Below are 23,807 nucleotides of genomic sequence, written 5' to 3'. Positions count from 1 at the left end.
ATAATTGAAGCATAGCAGTAGGTGAGTTATATGTCCCTGTAGTTGGCCTTTGGACCTTTTGAATGTCAGTATTTATAGTAATTTCATTACTTGAAAACATGCCGTGGTGATTAAGTGTTCACATCTTTTATCCCAGAAAATCAATTGCCATCTTTGCCTTATCAGTCAGGAATATTGCAAGCCTTACTATGTTGTGTTCAGCTGTCTTCATGCTACACATAAAATAAATAGAGGATAATTTTTCCATCTGACTTTCCTTCAGTCTGGTTTTGTCTCTACTTTTGTTAATGCAGATCAGGTAGTATGACTCAAAGAAGTCTAAATGCACGCCTTCTAAGTATGTTTATGGGTATTTGTCTAATTACTTGTGTGTTTACTTCAATATGTGTATGCACATGTGTTTGTGTATTTATTTGCACGCCTGCATGTACTTGTCAAACTACCTTTCAGAGTTTGCTTTTAAAATGTTAGCCTGGATCTCAAAATTGCACAATTATTTACCTTTAAGAAACCTGTGTCAAATATAGACCAGTGAAGGAACAACTGCAATCCAAAAGTCTTTTAGTACTGAGCAGTCTAAATGAATGTGTTGAAGGGATAATGGAAACCAAGTATTTCAGTAACAAACTGAAACATCATTGGGATACCTTTGAATATTTATACCACTTTACTGTATATTTCATAGTAAAAATATATCATATGACATAAATATTTGGGAAAATTTATCTGTAAAAGCGTCGTAACGCTAAAACAAAATGATGCAGAGTATAGGAAAACATCCTCCATTGCTGTATATTGGCATAACTTAACTGAGTTCATCTGATAATCTCAATTGATGCTTAATTCATCTCCAGGAAAATCTAATCACCTTCTGAGATACTTAAAAAATGAGTTAATGGGTTAAATTCTTGCATCAGAGAATGAAAATGTTGTTCTGGATGCTTTTAGTACTCAGGTAGAAGTGTATTTAAAAAGGAATCTGCTTGTAATAAGATACACAGGGTTACCTAATCTTGCAGTGATAAAGGAGTGTTGATAATCTAAAAATTTTGAGAGAATGACCTTTATTTTGAAAGCTCAGTGTGCCAGGACCTCTATCAATAACATATTATCTCTGATGATTTTACAAACTATTCAAAAATCTAAGATAAAATTGCAGGAGGATTCTAAAACAAAACAAAACAAAAAACAACCCTCCAGGAAATTGATCTAATTGATCTTGAAAAACACCTTCCCAAGAACTATGGGCTACTATAATCCAGATTTGAGCATTTTAATGAATAAGAGTAACTTTATATTTTAGTTTATATTATTTACTGTTGTAAAGACAATAACATTTGATAGCAATTAGTTAAATAATAATGTACATCTGAAACCAAGCAATTTACTTCATTTGTAAACACTTTGTGATATGTATTTTTCTATAGAAAGAAACACTGTTAAAGATCCTGATAATCATCAGATCAATTTTTTTCAGTGAAAAAACAGACATAGAATGCTGGTCTTCTTGATTTTTTGCACTAGTTTTAGATTTCATTACACTGCAAATAAATACTTTACTGATAAAAACACAGTGCTAAAATAACGTTATAAGGCTCATTGTCTGAAGAGTCATCCTAGTTTCCCCTAATTTTCGAAAGGCAGGTGAGTGGCTGAGTGCTTAGCATTCATACTAAGATACTGCTGTCGGATATGCCCATCATGAGCTAGTTTGTGCTAAGCCACACCGTACAGATACCTGATGAGAGCTGCAGCTGCAAGTAAGTTTTAGCAGATGCAAATTATGCCTGCTTTTGGAAGCATGTCCAGAAGATTCACATTACATTTTAACATAGTTTCTAACCCTACTTCCTCTTTTTCATAGAGATGCAGGGCAGATATCTGGGACAATCTGTCTGGTCTTTTCCTAAACATTAGCCAACCCTCATGTCTATCCTCTCTTGAAGAGAGGCTTCTGTTGAAGACATTTTCCAGCATTTGTTATTAATGTATTTTCTTAGGATTTTCCTATCAGTGTCATTAATGAAAATCTTAAATCCTGCCTGTCCCTGGATTTTTCTACTAATCAATGCTAGATGAATTTGCTTCAACACACTTCCTTTTTCATTAATATTATTTTCAGTTTGACTAACTTTATATGTAAAATTGAGCAGTTAAGATAGGGGAAAACTAAAAATCCCATCAACACATCATGATCAAGGTGTTACACAGATTAGATTAAACATAAAAAGAAAAGTTGAACCAAACTTCATATTTAAATGAAATAAAATGTTTATGGAAGAAATCTGTGATGTAGAAGTACATAATGATAAAAACCTACCTGGCAGTTAGGATAAAACAAATGTAAAAATAAAAAAATGTACAATGTCTTTCAATGAACATTTTCTCCGAAAACTCAATAATTATAATATGTTTTTCAACATTTTTTTTTTCCTTACAGTACTTGGGGTGCATAGAAGTCTTACGTTCAATGAGATCTCTTGACTTCAATACAAGAACACAGATTACAAGGTAAGACTTTGTACAAGCATATTTTTAGTCACTTCTGAATTGTGTCCCCAAAGAGGAAAGGTCAGAAAAATAGCAAAACACATACTAAATATATTTGGATACCTCGTCTGCTTTTTATTATGCTTTTACAGGAAATATCTCACCCAATACCAATACAGCTCCCGTGAAGCTTAAGGATCCTCCCTCCCCCATAAAATCCTCCTCTCCCCGTCCCCCCCCATCAACACCATATGGTGTTGATGTCTTCTAGTGAATGGAGACCACAGTTTCAAATGGCCATAGACACATTCTGGCATCAAAGTAATGAAGCAGTCCCTTTCAAAGAAATGCACATAAAATGATATGAATTGAAACAACAGTTGAATTTCAGCTCTTTAAGATGTTTTACTGTCACTAATCATAAATAATTTTTGTACTGTAGACAGCTAAATATTTCCTTTATTAAATGTGAAAAAAAAATACTTATTTTTAGGCTTGGATGCAATTCTCATGAACTACATGCATTGACTTTGAGTTACACTAGCTTTGAAGGGGCCCCTGTGGGTCCTCTGAAAATGTTAATCATTTATTTGTCAAGATGTAGTTTTGATGAGGGACATAAAAGTACATGGACTGGTAAATGATAGAATTCTGTATTTCAGACAACCTAGTATGTGGAGGTATCTGAGCATTTTCCTATTCTGCTGTTTTAAACCGCTAGCATACATTTCTATAGTATTCACAACAGTAACTTTTAAAAATGCTTTCATGTCCAGGCAGTCTTGTAGTTCCAATGCAGATGGCAGATCTGTTATTACCAACTGGAAGCTGAATGATACTGGCTTATGAAACAATTGTTATACCTTTTGGTTTTGTAGTTTTTATCTCAAGGTGGACTGAATTCAGGATTTTATTTTATTTTTTCCTGCACAATCTCTCATACTTTATGTTTTCATTGGCAATGTATCTTTCTTATTATCTAACTTAGAAGCACAACTCTACCTTTAATATGTGAACATATTTGGTGATCTAAAGCAGTATGATCTGCACAAACAAAGTATCTTTGTCTTACAGTTCTCTCAATACAAAATGTTTTTTGGCTTTTACTGTGAAACAGACTTGGAATCACATTTTTTCTGTTATGTTACAGCATATTTGTCTACATGCTGGACATTTTCTTGGCTCATCTTCCCTGATGACATCTAGAACACAGGATATTTTTTTCAAGCAGGAAGATATATTTTCCTGTTTTGTTTGTTATTTTGCATTTTCGGTTTTCCATTTATCATAAAATAATGAGGGCTTATTAACTCATTATTCTGATCACGTAGTTCCTGATCTAAAACCTATTTTAAAGTAGGAGTTGGAATTGGAATCAGGATCTAGCAACTTAATCTGCATTTCATAAATTCATCCAAAAATCTTCATTCCATGTCTTAAGTACACACAGAAAGCAGTCTGTGCTATACTTCATCAATTAACATTTCACATGTAAGCCTATTTTTTATTAAGGAATGATTAAAACTCACATTTGCTGATGTGAAATTGCTCATGTGCAATAAGAAGCATAACATAGGCCTTAAGGTATCTACTGAATTAGTACTGATGTTCTGATATTACAGGCACAAGTTCCCATGTGGATACAAGCCTGTATCACAACTGTTTATTATAATACAGTCTTTTTCCAAGACTTTGTAAAACCAGTCATAGAAGAAACTGATCTATGTTGGGCCAGTATTACTTCTGTTATCATGTGGTATTTACTAAATAGCATAAAAGCCATTTAGAAAAAATGAACCAAGGTATCTGATCAGTGTGAAGGTCTGGATATATACTTTCCTAATAGACATGTGTTGCACTTGACACATACAAAACAGTCACTCTGTTTCTAGCAGAGCATCACATTCCTGCACCTACTTGCTTTCTTGCCTTTGCTTTTCTTCCACATTGCAAAGCTCCTACTTTGTTGTTGTTGTTGTTGCTTATTTGTTTGTTTTCTTGTCTTTTGTTGTTGTTGTTTTTCTTTTTTTTTTTTTTTCTCCTGCCTTCTGGTTATGGTCAGTTTATCTTTCTGCTGGCCCTGAGCAGGACCAAATCCCCAAGGGAAGAGGAGCATCACCGTCTCATAGAAGAAAAAAATCTGTGGCTCAGTCATGGGGTGGATAAATTTTGTAGTCTCAGACACTGCTGCAAACTTTAGACATTATTTTGTAAATTCTCATCCCAGTCCCAAACAACTGTGCAATTAAGTGAATTAGTGCTTTGTAAAGAGCATCTGTGCCATTGATGAACATGAAATTACTTATAAATTTGGTTTACTATTTCCAGTTATCTAGTGAATTAGATACCCATATCACATAGGAAGCTAATAGGAAAAGGTGGTCCAGATATTTTGTATTGCTTTGAAAATTCCAACCCTTATGACTAACACATTAGGAAAGCATATATGTCAGCGTGCATGCATGGACCATTCTGACAAATGAAAAACAGATTTCAACTCCAGGAACTGGATCAAAGCTGATGTGTCAAAAATCAGACCAGGGGTCTTTCCTTTCTCGTCATGAGGATAATCACATCAATTACCAACCTGTGCCATCTAAGACCGTTGCACTTGACCTATGATTTAGCTTTGTTTCTCTTTTACATTTTCTTGTAAATTGAAATGTTAAACTTGTAGCAATACATTTATCTTTGTGTGAAAGCAGAGAACAAATACTTTCACTTGTCATACTCTTCATAAGATTTAACAACTTTGGTGGTGCCTGACAAAAGGTATTGTTATCCTAATTTTGGTTATGATCTGGGGAAAAATGAACAGCTATGTACAATTTATAAGAGAATTTTCTTTTTATTATTTCACATTTGAAGTTTCAAGATTATTTCACTACAGGACAACTGGAGTAGTATTAACCAGTTCATTGCATTTTTTCTTTTGTATAATGAATATAACATCATGTGAATTTCTGAGCAAATAAATGGATGGGGTCCAAGCCAAGGGTCAGCAGCTATGCATAAAGATAAATAAAAGCCAGCCAAATCCACATGGTGCATCATTAAATATGTGGTGACAATTCTTGTAACACATGTGAGGTCAAGATGACATTCTTGAACAGCAAGATGAACAGAAGCGTTTAATTTTCAAAACAGAGGAGGAAAAGAAGGACTAGCAAGCAAGACTGCTCAGCTAACTGCAGGTGGCAAGTGGTCCTAAGTTCATCTGAAATCTACTCTCATCATCACGGAAAGGTGCTGTTTGGCCCCTGAACTTTTGTGGCCATGCCTTTATTGCTCACAATCTTTTTATATACTAAAGAGAAAAAGGTAAAATACTTTTGCAACACATGTAATATTTGCAATTCCTCTAATATGTTTTTATGCTTATTGTTTAATCTGTTATAGTGTAATGAGTCTTCACTACTTGAATGCATGTGTCTAGTTATGCACTGGATTGAATTAGAATAATGTTGCATGCACTGTTTGTCGTACAGTATTATCTGGACTACAGGGCTGCATGTTCACTGGCATCTAATTAAAAGCAATCAGTTTACTGCATGCAGCTTCAGAAAATCACACCTCCCTTTGCTTGAATAAAAAGGTTATATTGCATGCTGTGATAATGACAAGTAAGTCAGGAGTGAGATACTTCTTAGGAGCATTGAACTCAAATCCAAACTCTGGTCCTACTCCTCTCCTCAGTCACTGCTGGGCTGAACTATTTGAAAGAGATTCCTCTCCAAATCTGGGACCTGGGCCCATGTTTTCTAAGAGCGGAAATCAAACCCACTGATGCCAATATCCCAACCCTCAGGAGGGGAGATAATGCAAATCCAGATTTTAGATCGGGGTTCAAGTCCAGTACTAAATCATGTAAATGACATTTAGATAACACAGTGCGTGCCTCAAACATACCTGTATTCTTTGCAGAAATTCACAGCGAAAAGGACAGAAGACGACACTGAAAAGCAAGAATGCTTCTGCTGTCATTTCTGAGAACAAATAGGTACCATGTTGAATTTTGTGCTCAGCTTTCTCTGTATCATACCCTACAGCCTAGAGGGTGCATGTAGTCCACCCCTGTTTTCTGCTGTGTGGGCTCTGTGCATGGGGCCATGGTTAGGGGAAAGTGCAAGGGCGAAGGCAGTTTTTTTTAGACTTTTTTTTTTCCATCTTACTTTTGTAAGGTTTCCTATGCCTTTCTTTGAAATGCTTGCTATTGGCGACTCTTTGAGAGAGGATACTGTACTAAATGATCTGAAGTAGGACACAGTTTGGAGGTTACTGTGATCCTGGTTCAGATCCTGTCCATCTCCCTGACAACAACCAGAATAAACAGCCAGAGACCAGGATGAATGGAATAAAGCCTGAACATCACAAAAGAAGCTAAAGAATTAGAGCTACCTAACAATCTAGAACTCCAAGTACATTTTTATTTATTACTGTTAGTTTTCTTTTTTTTTTTTTTGGTCATCGTTGACTTTACTCTTGATGTATGTAAGGTTGTGCAGAAGGAAGGTTTTTGTAAGCATGCATCAAGGCTTTGTATATATCTACATGATGTTCACAAAAGCTGTAAATTATTTCAAGACTTTTTCTTAAATTTTCCGCAAATGTTGATTTTTAGAAGATTATCAGAATCTACATAATGGTTAGTTGCATATATATGACTGTGTTCCCAGCAGCCTCTTTGCTGTCACCTGTGTGTAGCATACGTTTGGCTTAAGTATAAGGAAAAAAATGCTGTTTGTTCCAGTTTTACTAAGTGCCAAACTCACTGTTTGTACATGCAGAGTGAAGAGATAACGTGTGCTATTGGATAAACACTTTCACTGTAAATTCCTAAAACCAAACCACTGTTCAGAACTACTGTATCAGGAGAAGCCACCAAAACAGATGGACTTCTCTGTTAGTGCTAAACGAAACAGAGTGAGTTTGTGAAACTTGCACGTTACAAAAGAAGGTACAGATTGCATTGAAATTGCCTCAAATATCCCTTCAAGTATGTATGTTGTTAAACAGCATACAAATGGATAAAAAATATATTTTTGCAGGTAAAAAACAAAGCCACCTCTATTAGAAAATTAATGTTAGTCTCACACTGAAGATGTAGGAGAATAAAAATAACAACTACTTTGCCTTGCCTGAATTACCAATGGACACATTGCATACTATGTACCTAGTGGTGTCCTTAATCCTTTGCCAAAACAGTTGACAAAGACAGCCTTGCTACCTTGCAAAGTTTATTCAATACACCAAAACCGAATTTGGCCAGCTTCCTTTCATTTTCTGCTTGTAGATTTTCTCCATGTCAGAAGACTCCATTTCAAGAAACAAACCAAGGATATGAGAGGAAGATAAAGTGGAACCATAACTTCTTTGCTTCATCAGTTGACCACAACCTGCTTGCCAGTGCAGCCTTCTTCATCAGCCAGGCTTCCCATCACCAGCACACTCAGGACAGGCAACGTGTCAGGGCGGTGGCACCAGGCCTGGCCCCACAATCTGGGGGTCCCTGGAGGGGAGGTGTATCTGCCCTTTGTTCTTACCCTGCCCTTCCTGCTGGCACTCTCTGCTCTGCCTCCTTAGATGCTCTTTCAGCCTTACACCAATTGTCTCTTTGCCTGTTGGCATTTGAGGTTCTGTAAGCAGCAATGTATTGGTTTAGTCTCCAGAGCCTGTGCATGTCCCCTGTGCTAGTTCAGGTAGCATTCGCTTGTTTTGCCTGTTTCACATACAAACAAGTAATATTTCAATCATTAAACAGATTTTAAAATAATTATATTTTTTTTTGTCTGTTTTTGTGTGGTGTTGGTTTTGGTTTTTTGGTTTGGTTTTGTTTTGTTTTCCAGCAGCAACTTATTTTTATATTTAGCATGGACATTGTATCTCCTCATAAAATTCTGGTACATCAGTTGGTAATGATTTATAAATTATTAAAAAAAAAAAAAAGGCAGGAATATAAAACTGTTAAGAAATAACTAGGAGCCTTATTTATAGCTCTCTAAGATGTGTCATGCTTACATTAAAAAAGTCCATCTTTTGATGTCTATTTTTAAATTTCTGAAGTCCTAACCTTTGGAGGTGGCAAAGAAAAACTTGGGAACTATCAGATGCTAACGGATATTAATGAAAGAATATTAGTAGTTTTTTAGTCTAGCCATACAATGTATTTCAGACTAATAAAATTAGTCCGAGTACCTAGTCTAAATACTTGAGATTGCTATTCTTTTTCCAGATATGTTGAAAAAAATCCACACAATTTTCATGTGCTGTCATTTCCCTGAAATATGACTTTTAGAGTTCTGTATTTTTTTAACCAATTAAATCATATTAATTAAAAACAGCAACAATAAAGCCCAGCATCCCAGCCATAAAATAAAATAAATCATTGAAACCACAGGAAGAGAGGGTATTTTCATGTGACAGTGTTTCATAGAACAGATTTGAGCTTCCTGAGTGGGCTACTTTACATAACTACCAGAGTAAAACAAGACTAAAACTATGAAAAATATCAGGGCATTAGCCTTTTAATGGAAAAAAATATAAATGCAAAATGTCTTTTTTTCTTTCTCAGAGAGATGTCAAATCAATTTCAGGTAGAATAGGTCAGGCTGAGAAAATGCATATTGGTAATTTTTCTCTCAATATATTTGCATGCTGAATTTATATTTCAAAACACACAACATATTTTGTGCCAAGAAAATGACTCCACAGTATGACCATCTGCAAAGCAGAAAATACTCTTGGACAGATTTGGAACTCAGTATGTGGTCCCTCATGAAGACAGCACAGTAGCTAATTTTACAAGAGATCAGGATAACTTTACACTGGTATCAATCTCTGCCCAGCTAATGAAACGGCACATGGCATAGAAAGGTATAATGTCTGCCTGTGTAAAATAATTCTCTTACCAGAAAGTTAGTCTAGTCATACCCTAATTTTCCGAAGTCCATGCAACTGTTCAATTGTGCAAATATATCCAGAACTTTTGTTTTTACATTCTTTAGGCGAACATTTGTATGCACAAGTCAGATAATTGCACTCTTAACCTAGCAGCTGTTTCTATTTCTGGGTAAGGTTTGTGGCTCAGGTACTTATGCTGCATAGGCATTTGCAAATCTGATCGGCTGAAAAAAGATGTCTCCTCTGTACTGCCTGGCAATGCAAGGTAGAGTGAAGCCTTTAGGAGGTCTTCCACATCTCCATTCTGCCTGTGTTAAGATCCCCAAAAGATAATTGAGATTATAAACAGAGAGGTCCAGGAACCTTCCCCAGGAAGAGTGTATGTCTGTGTAGTGGCAGATACTCACCTGCCCTTTTTCTTTCTGTTTTCATCATATACTTCTTTAAGACTCCTTAAATCACAGGCAGAAAAGTACTGCAGCTTTTGTTGCAGGTCCATAAAGGAGTCAAACTGCTCTGATCTTGCTTAGACAGAATTGCTTTAATATCTTTTTCTGAAGTTCCCAGAATTTTCATTAAAAACATTGTTAACACAAAATCTGCCATTGTTTGAATGTATTTAATATTCACAGAGTTTTTAAAAAATGAATTTTAAAACAAATTGTCAAATTTAAGTTCAGATGACATGCCTGACATCTATCTCAATGAGCTCTCACTTTTCCCAGGTCTTCCCTCCACTACTGGTGTTCATGCAGACTTTGGGAACACTGAGTTCAGTAAAACTAAAGTATTTTACTGAAAGGAAGGCCTGTAACTGGAAAACCTATAGTGCTTTGTTATTGAGTGGGAGGATGTGTACCCCATCTTTTAAGCTGCTCTGTGCTTTCCTACTTATACCACAGAAATTGAGACTGCTTTGCCAGCCCCCAGCCTGGGGCTTCAGCCTCTTGAGCAGGTTCATTTAGTTTCCTGTACTCAAGAGATGGTTTTGATTAACAGGGTCCTTGAGTCAGGTAGGTCTATTCAGTTACAAGCTTTTAAACCCCAGTCCTGCACTAGAAAAATAACATGCTTTTGAACAGTTGCTGTCAAGTGTACTGATCAGAAAATTCCCTTTTTCTCCTGCACACTCCATGTTGCTGCAAGAGATAGAATACGGTATAGGTAAATAGGAAGAGAAAGGAAATTATGGGCAAATGTATTCATCAAGCACAGCTTTTGTCTCTGAAATGTAAATCCTTTTTGTGAGAGGCAAAACCTATGAGGGATCTTAATACACTAGTCAGACCACTGGTGAAAACAGAGCTCGTGGGAAGAAGAGACAAAGAAGATGAAGGTGGTGCCTCCATATCAGTGATTTTGAGTCAGCGAAGCTCAGACTCACCTGGGGAAGCACGAGGCATGGGTCCGAGGGACATCAGTGAGCTGGGAGGCATGGACTTCTCACCTCATTGCCTTTGAAGGATTCAGTTCGGTTGCAGGATAGAGATGGGAAACCTCAAGTTTTATTTTGGTGCAAAGTTTGACAGGCTACGTCTGTAAAAATAATGGCTGTCGCTCCTGCCTAATTCTAAGAAAAGATTTTAACTGGTGGAGAAGAAGGATATTTATTTTTCATAATTAATGTTTTCACAAGTAACCTACATCTGAATATTGCTGTGTTGTATTTCTAAGACATGAGACCCGCTCTTAAAATAAAACAATTTTTACCTGGTATGTAAGAAAAGTTAGTAACTACTTTTACTAAAAGACTTGTTTGGATCAAAGAAGCATAGTAGTGAATGTGGGAACTAAATACAAGCACTGAACTGTGAAATGGATTGCTGTTATATCTATGATGGTCTGAGGATATATGCAAGGCAGGGTTTGTAGTGAGAGACAATCTTATTAGGGGAGCAGATGTAGCTGAGAGATAAAAAAGAAAAGACAAGCTTTGGAACAAACAAGCTCTCTTCCAGACCTGAAGAAAGGATTGTGTGCCTGAAAGCTTTTTGATTATCTGTTTCTATAAATCTTGCTCTTCTTCAGAATGACAGGATTTTAAACCTGCTGCAAAGCCTGTTCCTCCCCCTCTCTCTGCCCAAAAAAAACCATGCGAACAGGTGATTTGAACTTTGTATCTACCCTAGGTAACAGTACCCCAGGCATAAATATATAGTAATTACTGATCGCGCCTGGATAAATCTGTGACATTTGCAGAGCCATTATATATTGAATGTTGAAACATATATGACATTTCTTTCCTGGCTCACTTGTTGATCCTGTGCATTGACCTAATGAATGGTTGAAATACCATCCTGCATATGACACACAATTAAAATAATAGGTATTTTTATCAAGGTTGTATTGAGGTGTTGAGTATTTTGGCTGTTCTTTAGCTCGTAGTTTATTGTTTTCCATTCTATATTTATTCATGTGGTTCTAGGTCTAAGAATAATGCGCTGTTAATCCCAATTGATATTTAAAACAAACGAGGTTTACAGCCAACTCTACAGATCTCTGGGCAACTGTTTTGTGCAGTGTCAATTTGACAGGTCTATTACAGCATAATAGTTAATTGCCACAGGAATATCTGGGTGTGCACAGTAGCACATTTTAAACACTGACCAGCTTGATTGTTCCGATAATTAGTTTTTCAATACTGAAAGAATCTAAAATATTTGTTGCAGCTGTATGATTTGAAAAAAATAATAATCTAACATATAATTACTGTCCTAATTCATATTCATTTTCAACATGCTTTTCTTTCATTCAACGTGGATACAGTGGGAAAAATGAAGCAATATTAGAAAACTGAAGAAAAATGCTCAAGGCATTCATTTGTTTACAGTGTAAAAATAGGGGCACAATTAAATTATTCAGGTCACACTGAACAATTTATCAATTAAAATTTTGTATCAAAATATACTTCTCATGTCTTCTATACAATGTGTATATTATCATGAATATTTTGTACTTCTTAGAATAAATTTTCTAAAGCCAAAAAGGTGGGACTGAAAATGTGTATAATACATGAATGAGAAAAATGGTAATAACTAACCTTTACTTTATAGGAAAGTTTTTTTTTGTTTGTTTGTTTGTTTTTAAAAAAATAAAAGCAGTAAAGAAATGTTAGTTAAAGACATTTCTTACGATCAGATTCCTCATGGCTTAATAAGGTACAAAAAAGAGAACTGGAAGAAGGTGTCAAAGTAAGTTTTCTAATTTACAATGAGGAAAGTTCTTTTAAATAGTGAGAAAAATCATTTTTATAATTTGTAGCTCTCAAGATACTCTTCCTTTCACTAATGTTGACTGTTTGCTGCCTTCTGCTTTATGCTAAGGTAGCCTAAATCTGAATGGCACCTCTTCTAGTAGTGAGAAGAAAGCTAACTGACCTACTAAGTATCTTCACCTGTGAGCAGAAATGCCATCTGGAGCTGTTCTCTTCCAGTGCATCTCAGAAGTATGATGAAGAAACTCATGATTTCACTTGCCATAAACCTTTTTTTCTGTCTCTTCAGGGAAGCAATCAGTCGTGTTTGTGAAGCTGTGCCTGGTGCCAAAGGAGCCTTCAAGAAACGAAAGGTATTTTTCTTTTCTTGTAGTGAAGTTGACTTTATTTTCTTAGTTCAACACCAAGGAGACCAGGCACAGCAAGCAGGTGGTTTAAAGCAGCTTTGAGAATTGCAGATCATTAATCATTTCAAGTATTGGCTCTTTTCACCTATTAATTTGCCTCTCTCCCTTTTGGTTAGAATCATCTTTTATAGACATCTTGAAGTATGAGGACATGTAGGAAATACATTGTGGCTTGCCTTTATGTTCATACTGTAGAAACTCTGTTTTTGCATGTGTGTGTGTGTGGTTGTTTAGTTTGCTTGTTTTTGGTAAATTTGCAGGTGAAAGGCTAAAAAGCAAACAAAAGGGAATGCCTTTTCATAAAGTGTATGAGTAAGTTGTGAAAATCATTTATTTTGGGGGCCAAAAATATACATTGTTTTGAAACTGATTAGATATTTTGATGGAGCATAGCTTTACTGGTGACAATTAAGAGTTTGGAAATTGCTGGTTTCTGGAAAGAGAAAGAATGTACTTGATGATTCCCCATTTCACATACTATTTCCATAAATGCTTGTAGCCAGATGCTCTGTGGCCTGAAGGCAGTTCCAAGTGTTATTATGGCTTGACACAATTCTTTTCAGGCATTCATTCTTACTTGTGTAGTAGGAATTAGGGTCTGAAGGCAGGAAGTGGAGGAAACCTCAGCTCAGCCCCTGTACCTTCTGCTTTTCCACATGCCCATTAGCAAAACTGGAATTTAATACAAAGTCTAAGGGAAAGAGCACAGAATGCAATTAATTCTAGCCCTTGTGCATGTTGTTGGGAGCAGAAGGAGAAGGACAAGGTCTACCTGCTTATCTCCCACCTGGCCATCTGGGCAGAGTCCATGCAGAAGGGGGAGTCTGATACACCACTTATGCAGTGGGAAATCTTCCCCAGGTGAAAGGCAACCACATATATGACAGCCTAATTGGAAACTGTTTCAGAAATTAAGTTGTGGTTTTCTTCTCTTTCTCAACAAATTTATCTTGCTGTCATTTTTAGATGCTCTGACCTTTGTTTTTTAAACCTGAAAGAGGAAAATACCTTTATTGGAAATGCTCAGTGATGCAAAATGTAATTCAAAAAGTAGTTTAAATAGAGCCCTAAGTGCCTAGTAAAACACCTTATCGTATTACTCTTTTAAGAAACAGTAGTGCTTAACAGTTACTGAAAAGATATACTATTTATAAAGTAAGCCTGCTGGCTGAGAAGAAAGTTTGCCCAGCAACAGAACTTCAGCTAAATGTTGAAGGCAATTATCTTTTTTTAACTCTGTACTTTCATGGTTTTGCCACTGCTGGTTTACAAGTTTGGTTCTTGAGGTCAATTTTTCACACTTACCCTCTCGGAGAGGGGATCCTCAGGTATCATCTCGGAAGCACAAGGGTTTAAGGAAAGAAGAGAAACAAGAACATTCAATGAGCTTGTTGTAAAGAGGTGCTAGGGAAAATACTAGCTCTGTAGCATGGTGAAGTAAAAAGAGTGCAGCACAACCGTTGCATACAAATAATATATAAACAGTATGTTTTTAATAAATGAAAGAGGTAAAAAAACCAAACAAACAGAAACACAACAAAACTGAATTAAGCTTTAAAGAGGATCAGAAAAGTGGCCAGTCTGCTAGAAACTTACCAGACTTGCAGACCATAACATAAATACAGTGGCAGAAGGATGCTGCCTCTACTCACAACTCTGCTTTTATACCCTAATTACCAACGTCAGTATTCACCTGTACATCTACAGCAGGTGACTGGACTTGGTCTGTTATTTCTGGCAATCTATTGTTAGGGCTGTGTTTATCTGTTCTCTTGTGGTTGTGAGATTTCTCCTGGCTGCCAGAGGTGTGAAGTTTGTAAGCTCTGTGGTCTCTCGTAGGTAACCCCTTACTTTCGTTCTCATCCAGCTTGCAGCATAGAAGATATGCAGCGAAACTCATGTTGCTACACAACATCTTAGGATCTTATGGGATGCTTACCTACAGAAATGAATATTTTTACATCTCCTCCGTTTTCACACCATTTGTACTGATTTTATGAGTTAGGAGTAATCTTCAGCTGTACATTGTATCCCCACATACAGAGGTTTTAGACCCTGCTGGGCTTTTACCTACTGTTGAGAAGTCTATGAGTATAACATCACTCTATTTTTTGTGAGTATCCCACCACTGTCACAGGAATCCCACTTCCCATTCAGAAAGGGAGAAGAGCAGGCAATCAATGCAGAGCAAGCAACAGATCCTGAAAGGATTTTGAGTTGTTTTTGCATGTCATTTTAAGATAATGATTTATGGTGTTCATCTTAGTCTGGTCGCATAGTCCCTTGATGAAGATAGGATTGATATCTCACAAAAAAAGATAGGTCTTAGTAGGTCTTAATTTGTTAGGTCAAGTATTGTGTATACCTGCCCAGATATCATTAGCAGTATTAGTAGTTTTTCCAGAGGAAAACAGCTATTCCAATTAAGTGATCTTTGACAAGTCAGCAACTTTTTAGGAACCTTTAAGATTTGAGCTAATCCTACCTGCAAGGTAGGTTGTCCCAAGTAAACAGAACACAAACTTTTTTTTTTTTTTTCTCCCTCACAGCCACCAAGCAAAGTTCTTTCTAGCATCTTGGGAAAAAGCAATCTTCAGTTTGCAGGAATGAGCATAATGCTGAATATCTCCACCACCAGCTTAAACCTAATGACTCCTGATACAAAGCAGGTGAGTGCAAGTGCCATGTTAATTTGTGAGACTTTGGAAGAACAGCCTACTGCACAGGTATTTGCTGTCTGCCCAAAGGTACTGTTCCTCAATAATGTTTATAAAATGAGTGAAAAAATATAAGTCATATTGGGAGTCGTAGTTTGCTCTAGTATTCAGAAGTTTTGATGAATTATTTTCTTCTTGCCATGTTTAGGTTTTGTTCTTAAGAGACCTATAACATGAAAAAGCATTTTCTAGTCCTGGGAGTTCTTTTTTCATACAGTTACAAACTTTCAGAGAGTTCAGAGGGATGCGTTTGGAGTAGGTGACCAAAGGACTGAATGAACATCTCCAATTTTATTTTCATCCTTCCCATTTAGAACCCTAAAGGACAATCTGTTCCTAAGACACTGCTAAAAATACAGCCACAAGGATTTTGCAGTGCAGTGAAATGCCAGTCTTCTTGAAAGACAAGGCAGTCTTTTTCAGGCAGCTTGTTTCTTCTTTATGCTGAAGGTACATACAGGCTTTGGGGAATCACTGCAGTGGATTGTAAATGATGTATGAGATGAGAAAAATCCTTGCTCAGGGTATATATAAAGAGAAAGCAGACAGACTTGCGTAGTCACTGCTGTGCTATTTGCTGTGAGCCACATACTGCGTACAACTTTCTGCCCAGATACAGCTAGAGAGAGAAAAAATAAAATAAAAAAAAAAAATTGCCGTCGTTAGGAGCCTCAACATTAAAGAAGAAAAAACACTGTGTTAAAAGGCTTGCTGTTTATTATTATGTTTTCATTGATTTGTCTTCATTCTTATCCTCATTTAGAAAGCATCTCAATCATCTACAGTGAGCACTGAGACTGTGAGAGCAACATTATGGCTGCTTGCAGTATTTTGGAGCCTTATTATGGAATAGACACAGCAGTGTTTTTCATAAGGATGGCTGCCCCCAGTCAGAAGCATATGAACTTGATGTTTATTAGATCTATCAAAAGAGTAGCAAGCCTGGAAGTGGCCTTGTTTTCAGCTGACATCAGGGTAGAAATTAAGTTAAACTGAATTATCCCAGGGAAGGATCCCAGGGAAGATGCTTTGTTGCCTTTTTTTTTTTTTTTTTCTCCTGTGAGTGATGAAATAATTTTCAGTGAGCTAAAAAAAAACAAACAAAAGCAAAACTAAAAAAGGGTTGACAAAACTGTTTATCTTTCTCACACATCATTCTTTTTGAGATGGACTTGCTCTGGATGCTGCAGGCCTGTGAAACATCTGGTTTCTCAGAGATCCCCAGTCTGGCTGTGGCCTCTCTAGTTTCTTGTTTGTGCCAAGCATTTGATTTGAAAATAAGCGCAGCCCAGAAGCTGTGCTCTTTGAAGCCTCACCCAGGAAGGCAGTTTTGGATGTCTGTAACAGCCTTCTTTTCCCAGAGGAGCTGGAAGGAAAAAAAAGACTGTTTTTTGCCTGTGGCTAGCAGGCAAGCAATGGACTGTGTCCTGTACAAAAACTTTGTGAGCATGCTGAGTGGAAGCTGACATTTTAGTTTGCTTTTGTTTGTTTGGATACAGTACTTGGGTAGAGTGAGATATTTCAAAACTATATGCCAACATTAGTGAATTGTTTCACATAAAGTAGTGACACATTGATACATTGATATGTTTTGTTTCAGTATTTCAGTATTAGGGAAAAATACCAAAGAACCTAAAATATTTACCTGTGGAATAGGAAGAAAATTCTGGCTTGAACTAATAGTTTTGAAACTTTTATATTTCCTTAAAATTTGAAAAAAAAAAACAAAAAAACTTTGAGGAATCTGCTCTTTTATTTATTATGATGATGAACATGATATTTGTACTTATTAATTGTGCAGAATATTTGTAATTATTTGTAATATTAATTGTGCAGAAAATCTTCAGTAGTTCATTTTTATTGTTAAGTTCACCTCCCCTATATGGGAAAAAAGCGAAGGAAATCCTCGCTGATGAGTAGGGAATGATGGTTCTCCAGTGAACACTTTAAAATTAACCATATCTTCAGGAGTATTAAAATAGAAGCACTCTTTACATGAAACAAGCACTTCAGGTTGCTCACTCTGTCAGTTCTGTCTGACTTGGTGAAGCAGTGTGATTCAGAGAAACATGTCAGGTGGCTTTCTTTTTCAGGAAGGATGGTTTAGGTCTTTAGGATTCAGGATAAGAGAAGAACTCACAGAATATTTTTATAACTTTTTTTTTTTTTAATTTGTTTTTGTTTTGTTTTCTAGAACAGTTTTCTTAAGTGTATGGCTCCCTCTCTAAAGTGAGCAACTAAGATCCAAATGACTACTGTCATATGCTCTGAGACACTGAATTAGGGGCCTGTCCTAAACCAGATGAATTATTTGGTATCGTTTTTATGAGTCAAATGAACAAGTGAAATTTTCTTTCAAATGACCTTTTCTTTCCTCGTTGTTACATGATTTCATTATTAAAAGATTTCATAAGTTAAATATCAGAATAGCAATGCAGCAGAGCAGTTATCCCTGTATTAGAGGTTCATGACAATTCATCTGTTCCCAGAGAAACATCTTATTAGTTCAAATTGTACATAAGCAAATTGAATTTAGTAATTTCAAAGCCCTGGAATATGGCTGAGATTTTGGCCATAATGCTAGATTGCAGCTAGATTGAAAATTCTGTTTGCATATTGCAATTATGTTTATGTTTGAAACATAAAATAGAATCCTAAAATCATTTAGGTTGGAGAAGATCTCTAAGATCATCTAGTCCAACCTTTAAAAATGACATGGTTGCTACTGGAAGCAATGTTAGGAACCTCAGCTCCTGTGCAGTTAGGCATGATTTCATTGATTTCACCAGAGTGGAATAGGCAGAAAAGTATTTTGATTAATAGCATCCTTTGCTCCATTCATCACTAACTGTGATAAAGCAAGTGAACTTTAGCAGATTAAAATTTCTTATACTGTATGACAAATCTATATGATTTAATGACGTTCTAAGCACACTTAACAATTTTGCTGTGTCCTGCTAGGTTTCAAAGAACATTGGAATGGATATACTATTTTTGTTTTGTTTTGTTTTGTTTCTTTTAATATATTCTCATGTTACTCTTTGGATTCCTTGTGAGTGAAACAGTATATTTTGATATTGTTTTTGGATTTTCACCCCTGCATGAACCAAAAAAAGAAATCAAAGGTTAAACTGTGTAAGAAAAACCTACTGACTTGCACTTATTTCTTCTGATCCATACAGATCATAGCAAATCACCATATGCAATCTATCTCCTTCGCATCCGGAGGTGATCCTGTAAGTATTTATCTAAACTAAAGCTTTCCCTAGCATAGATATTGCTTTGAGGACTGTGTGACAAAATTTATTGCATAGCCTACTGAAAGAAAAATATAACTACAATAGCTCCTGTTTCTTGTTTCATAAATTCTTGATTGTTGCCATCAAACTCTTTTTGAGGGAAACTACTGACAAGCAGTCATGAATCCTGCTTTTTGAATGACTGAAATGAAAAGTATCAAAGGGCTGTGAGCATTCATATAATAATTGATAAGTAGAGCTCTGCTTTTCAAAGTAATGTAGCATAGTCTTATGGGTATTGTGTGAATTTTCATCCTGACTGTTTCTTATTTAGTCTTCTTTGCAGTAATAGACAACTATGTTGCATTTATATTTATAGAAATGTATGTACTTTTTATTTTTTCTACTTGTTTTGAAGTGTACATTGAAAGGAGTGTGCTAAATACTGTCTTCAGGTACATTAATTACACACATGCAGTTTGAAGACAGGCTTTCAAGAAGAGTCTGGATCTTTCTTTGCAATTTTGCAAAGCTTTCAGAGACACCTACGCATTTGATTCATTTAGATCAAAGGGCAGACTCTGGCTTGTTATGCATTTCCCTGTTTTTATCAGTAGTCCATCTGAAGGCATATTAAATGTGCTCAAAAAGTATTTCTCACCTAGGAAGAAGTGGGAGAATTATAAAACACGGACAAAGCTTACCTCATAACCTTAGAGGATTGAAAGCTTTTAAACCTAGATTAATTGTATGTATGCCTTTTCCTTCATCATGTGATTATATGTCATTTATCAGTCATACAGTAAGGCAAGGTGATTTATAGCCTGCTTTGTGAGTTATTTCACTCAGTTCAACTCCATTAAGTTGAAAACAGGCAGAACTTCCTCTGTTCATTTCACTATCCTTGGTAAACATAAGGGCAAACTTCAGTCTCAGAATAGCTCTGCTGAACTCCATTAAGTTCCAGAAGGGAAAAGGAGGCCATATCACAACAATCTGGGGGGAAAAAAATAAAAATGGATCAACAGCAGCTTTGAAATACAACAGATTGCAATGGATGCTGTAAATGAACAATTCCTGAAGTGGGCAGAGGAGTGATTAGCACAGTTCCCTGCCTCCGTAAGAAGATTCTTCGCTCCCCATCTGCCATCCCAAATGCTAAGTCCTGGAAACACCATTGCACACTGCCCACTGATCGAGTGATTTACCAGAGAAGAAGAGAGGAGCAGCAGTAGAGATTGGATTTGGAGTAAACAAGCTCTTCCAAATGTTTTAGAGAAAATCACGTTACTGAGTCAGCAAGCTACCAGAGATATCAAATTGCATCGTATAAGGGAGCCTGTAAGAGACAGTGAAATTGTAAAGTTGTATTCCCAGTAAGTCCACAGCATGGTGACTTCATTCTGAGGGTGGAGAGGGTAGGTGTAAGGATCTAATGACACTGTGCAGGCTCATCTCAGCAGGCTAGTATATGATAAACTTGTTCATGAAGCAGGTGGTTCCTTTGTTCTGAGAGCACAGGAAAGAGGACAAACGCTAGGGATGTGACTTAAGTCACTGCTTTATTAACCCATCTGTAGATTATCAGAACATAACTTTAATCGGGCCTCAATGATTTCCATTTAGTGGAGGACTGTCATCACCACACCTTCTCCTGTAAACACAGTTGGGTCCCAGCCCATAAGCTCATCTGCTTCTAGGGAGAAAGGCCATACTGTGCTAAACATGAGGAGCCCAGATCTGTGCCCAGACTGCTTAAGGGAATGCCTCCCTCATACTGAATTTTGAAGTTTGGTTTATTTAGAAGCAAGACTGTCCCCACTTCTCAACCCATCCAGTTTTCTGCTCTGGATTTCTGCCACACATTTGTGCCAGCAATTAACTTTGCAACTTTCCTCCCACTCCCTAAGCGTTAATTGCCTTTATCACTCAAAATATATCCACTGGAAAAGTGTTCCACAGTCTTGGAGAACAGCTTGAGTACCATATATATATTTGTAATATTCCCCTTTGCAATGAGTCAGTTTCTGGCTTTATTTGTGCACGGGAGCTTAAAATCTCTCTACCAAATCCTTTTACACACCATTTCAGGATCATTTTTAGTTTATTTCTAAGACTGTGTTCTGGTTCTGCTTTAGCAATCTTTAGCCCCTCCTTATGATCCACCCTCATTTTTACTCCACAGTCATTTCAGGTGGCTGTTTCCAGGCTGCTAGACAAGACATCTGGTTTTGGAGATGCCTGTTAAGATAGAGGGAGATCTCTTACGTTTTCATGAGACAGATCTCTGAAAGGTCCCTTAGAACAGTAGCTTTTCAGTTTCTGTCCAGATGATGCCTCCAAAAGCATACACTTTTGATGGGAGTCTTTTAATTTATCCACTGTGAAATGTGCTTACCTCTTGTGCTTAGTGGTTCATCATAGCTCAAGTCTGAAAAAAACTGTAAATGAAATGAAATATATGGTTTCAGTCTCTTGCACCCACATCTAGAAGAGCTATGAGATAAATCTCTTATTTACTTAGGCATAAATATATCCATTAGTTACGTCTGTACTAGTGAATAAAATAACCCATGGCTTGCTTTAAGGCCATGAAACCAATCAGAAATTTGCTTCTGTGCATCCACTCTCTTTCCTCCCAGTGGTCTCGTGGGATCAGTGCCCAGTATGTGTTGTTCCCTTGGACAGTTTCAGGGCATTGCATAGGAAAACAGCACAGGCAAGCAAGGGAGAGCAGCAACATTTAAGCATCACGAACAACTGTGGGACAGCTTTCAGGCTTCTATTTTGGTCCTGTTTTATTTACCATTATAGACATAGCTAGTTTTCTTTTCACATTAGCTGTTAATTTGCGTCATTACTTCCACTCAAGTCATAGCCCAGACACTATGTCACTGGGTTCTTAAGAAATTAATAGGCAAAGTGCTAAAGGTAGTCCTCTCTGCTGTATTTTTATTTTTTTTTTCATCCAGAGCAACCTCGTTACAGCTGTGTCTGAGTGCCTTCCAATAGTGCATTATGTGACATGGCTACCCACCTGTCACCAGAACCATGAGTGTGCTTTATCATTTCCCTTATCATCCACTTAGGAAGGAAATTACGTATACATGCAGCACAGTGATTTGTTTTGGTAGGGGTGTGTGTGTGCTTGTGCTACAGAGAGCTAAGTTAAAAAAAAGTCTATCATTTTGTTGAAGACTGGTGTTTGTTATGACATTAGATCTTGACATAACAGTCAATGGTCTTCAATTAGTATCCGATCTCTACCTCAATTAACTTTAGATATACCAGGCATGTCAAGATATACCGGATCTAACCAAAGCTTCCTGACTGCATCAAAGAACACCAACATTTTCCAGATATGCTAGTAGGCCTCATGGTATCTGGGTGAACTGGCCTTTCTGTTTCATCTCCATGGTGATAAAAGTTTGCACCACTTGTGCACCATGTGAGTGTTGTAGGAGAGTAAGCAAAAAAATATCCCCAAAGATTTGAGCCCGCTCTTGTCAGAAAATCTACCCGGTATGTGGGAGAGGGGATGGATGAGTGATGCCCATGGGCTGAGGGAGATCATCCTAGGAGACTGCTTGCAATAGCCAAACAGTACTTGAGCACCTCTGTTCCATACATAGTTGTAGTCAGTAATGTAAACACACCTGCTTGTTACCCATGAATAAACCTCATTGCTCAATATTTCTGAGGAACGGGGATGTCAGTGCTACTCTTTCTGCTGCAGAACCTGCTGATAATTAGTATTCTGAACCAAAATCTTTGAGTACTTGAAAGATGAGGACTTGAAATTTTTAATCCCTTCTAAATTAATCCTGACCCATATCCTACTAGATTTGTTTAACTGATTTTAAATGGCTTTGGTCTGAAGAAAGCAAAGTGATAGGATCAGTATTAAAACCCATAAATGTTTTTATAGGTTTTAAGTAGTGTACATCTGTAAAGTAAAACATGTCACATTGGGACTATGCCCCCAGGAGTACATACACTCTCAACTGTGATAATTCAATATAATCTATGCAAGAATTTTTTACATTTAAAATATGTCTTTTTTTTTTTTTTTTTTTAATTTTTAATAGGATACAACTGACTATGTTGCATATGTAGCTAAGGATCCTGTTAATCGGAGAGGTAAGTTAGAAATACCTATCTGGCATTTACTTTCCTTTGAGAAACATGAATTATTCATGGTATAATTTAGTCTTTCTTTTTTTTTTTTCCCCAAGAAAACATAAATGCAGCCCAATAAAAAGTTGTCTTTGACAGAGTCATGGAATGACTGTGTAGCAATAAGAAGCTGCCATACGCAAGTTAGTTCTGAAATTTGGAACAGATCTTTTCTGTAACTCATCTTCAAATATCACTTGGATTCTCTTCATCTCTTAAATCAAAAGCTTGCCTGTCTTGGCTGCAAGCTTCTAGGCAACAGCTAACTCATACCTACACTCAATCAAGATGCAAGAACTAAGCAGCCCTCTGATTAAGAGTCTGAATCTGTTAGGTCTAAGTACATGCCAAATTCTTCCTCATAAAATATTGTTTGTTGAAGTTTTATTCATGGAGATGCCTGGTTCTATTGCTTTCTCAGCAATCAGTCAGGTATTGGGAACCTCTTGTTGATTGTCTTCAAAGACTGAGATCCAGTGCAGAGTTTCAAAAATAATAGTACGTTATAAGAGTGTAAATTACAGTGTGGAATAATAGATAAAGAACTCATTTCTGTTTGTAATGCTGAAAGCATTACTGGGTCTTAATACTAGACGCAGAATATTGTATAATGTACCTGAGAATCTATTTATTATTCAGATTCATAGAGAAGAAAAGACTACTC

General features: G+C 36.6%; 1 protein-coding gene across 1 annotated transcript in view; it reads left to right on the top strand.

The window, feature by feature from the left end:
* Positions 1–23,807, top strand: part of SHC3 (SHC adaptor protein 3) — a gene marked incomplete at its 5' end in the record, with an annotated part of 60,380 nt that overhangs the window by 21,179 nt on the left and 15,394 nt on the right. The window contains 5 exons of the mRNA XM_082784275.1: positions 2,441–2,511; positions 12,894–12,957; positions 15,561–15,680; positions 18,911–18,964; positions 23,056–23,107. Coding sequence (XP_082640401.1) covers positions 2,441–2,511; positions 12,894–12,957; positions 15,561–15,680; positions 18,911–18,964; positions 23,056–23,107 — 361 coding nt within the window. The remainder of the gene's footprint in view (positions 1–2,440; positions 2,512–12,893; positions 12,958–15,560; positions 15,681–18,910; positions 18,965–23,055; positions 23,108–23,807) is intronic.

The sequence above is a fragment of the Aythya marila genome (genome assembly GCF_965140915.1).
Source record: "Aythya marila genome assembly, chromosome: Z".
NCBI classification, from domain to species: domain Eukaryota; kingdom Metazoa; phylum Chordata; class Aves; order Anseriformes; family Anatidae; genus Aythya; species Aythya marila.
The sequence above is the reverse complement of the archived record's forward strand: the minus strand, read 5'-3'. Positions and strand labels throughout refer to the sequence as shown.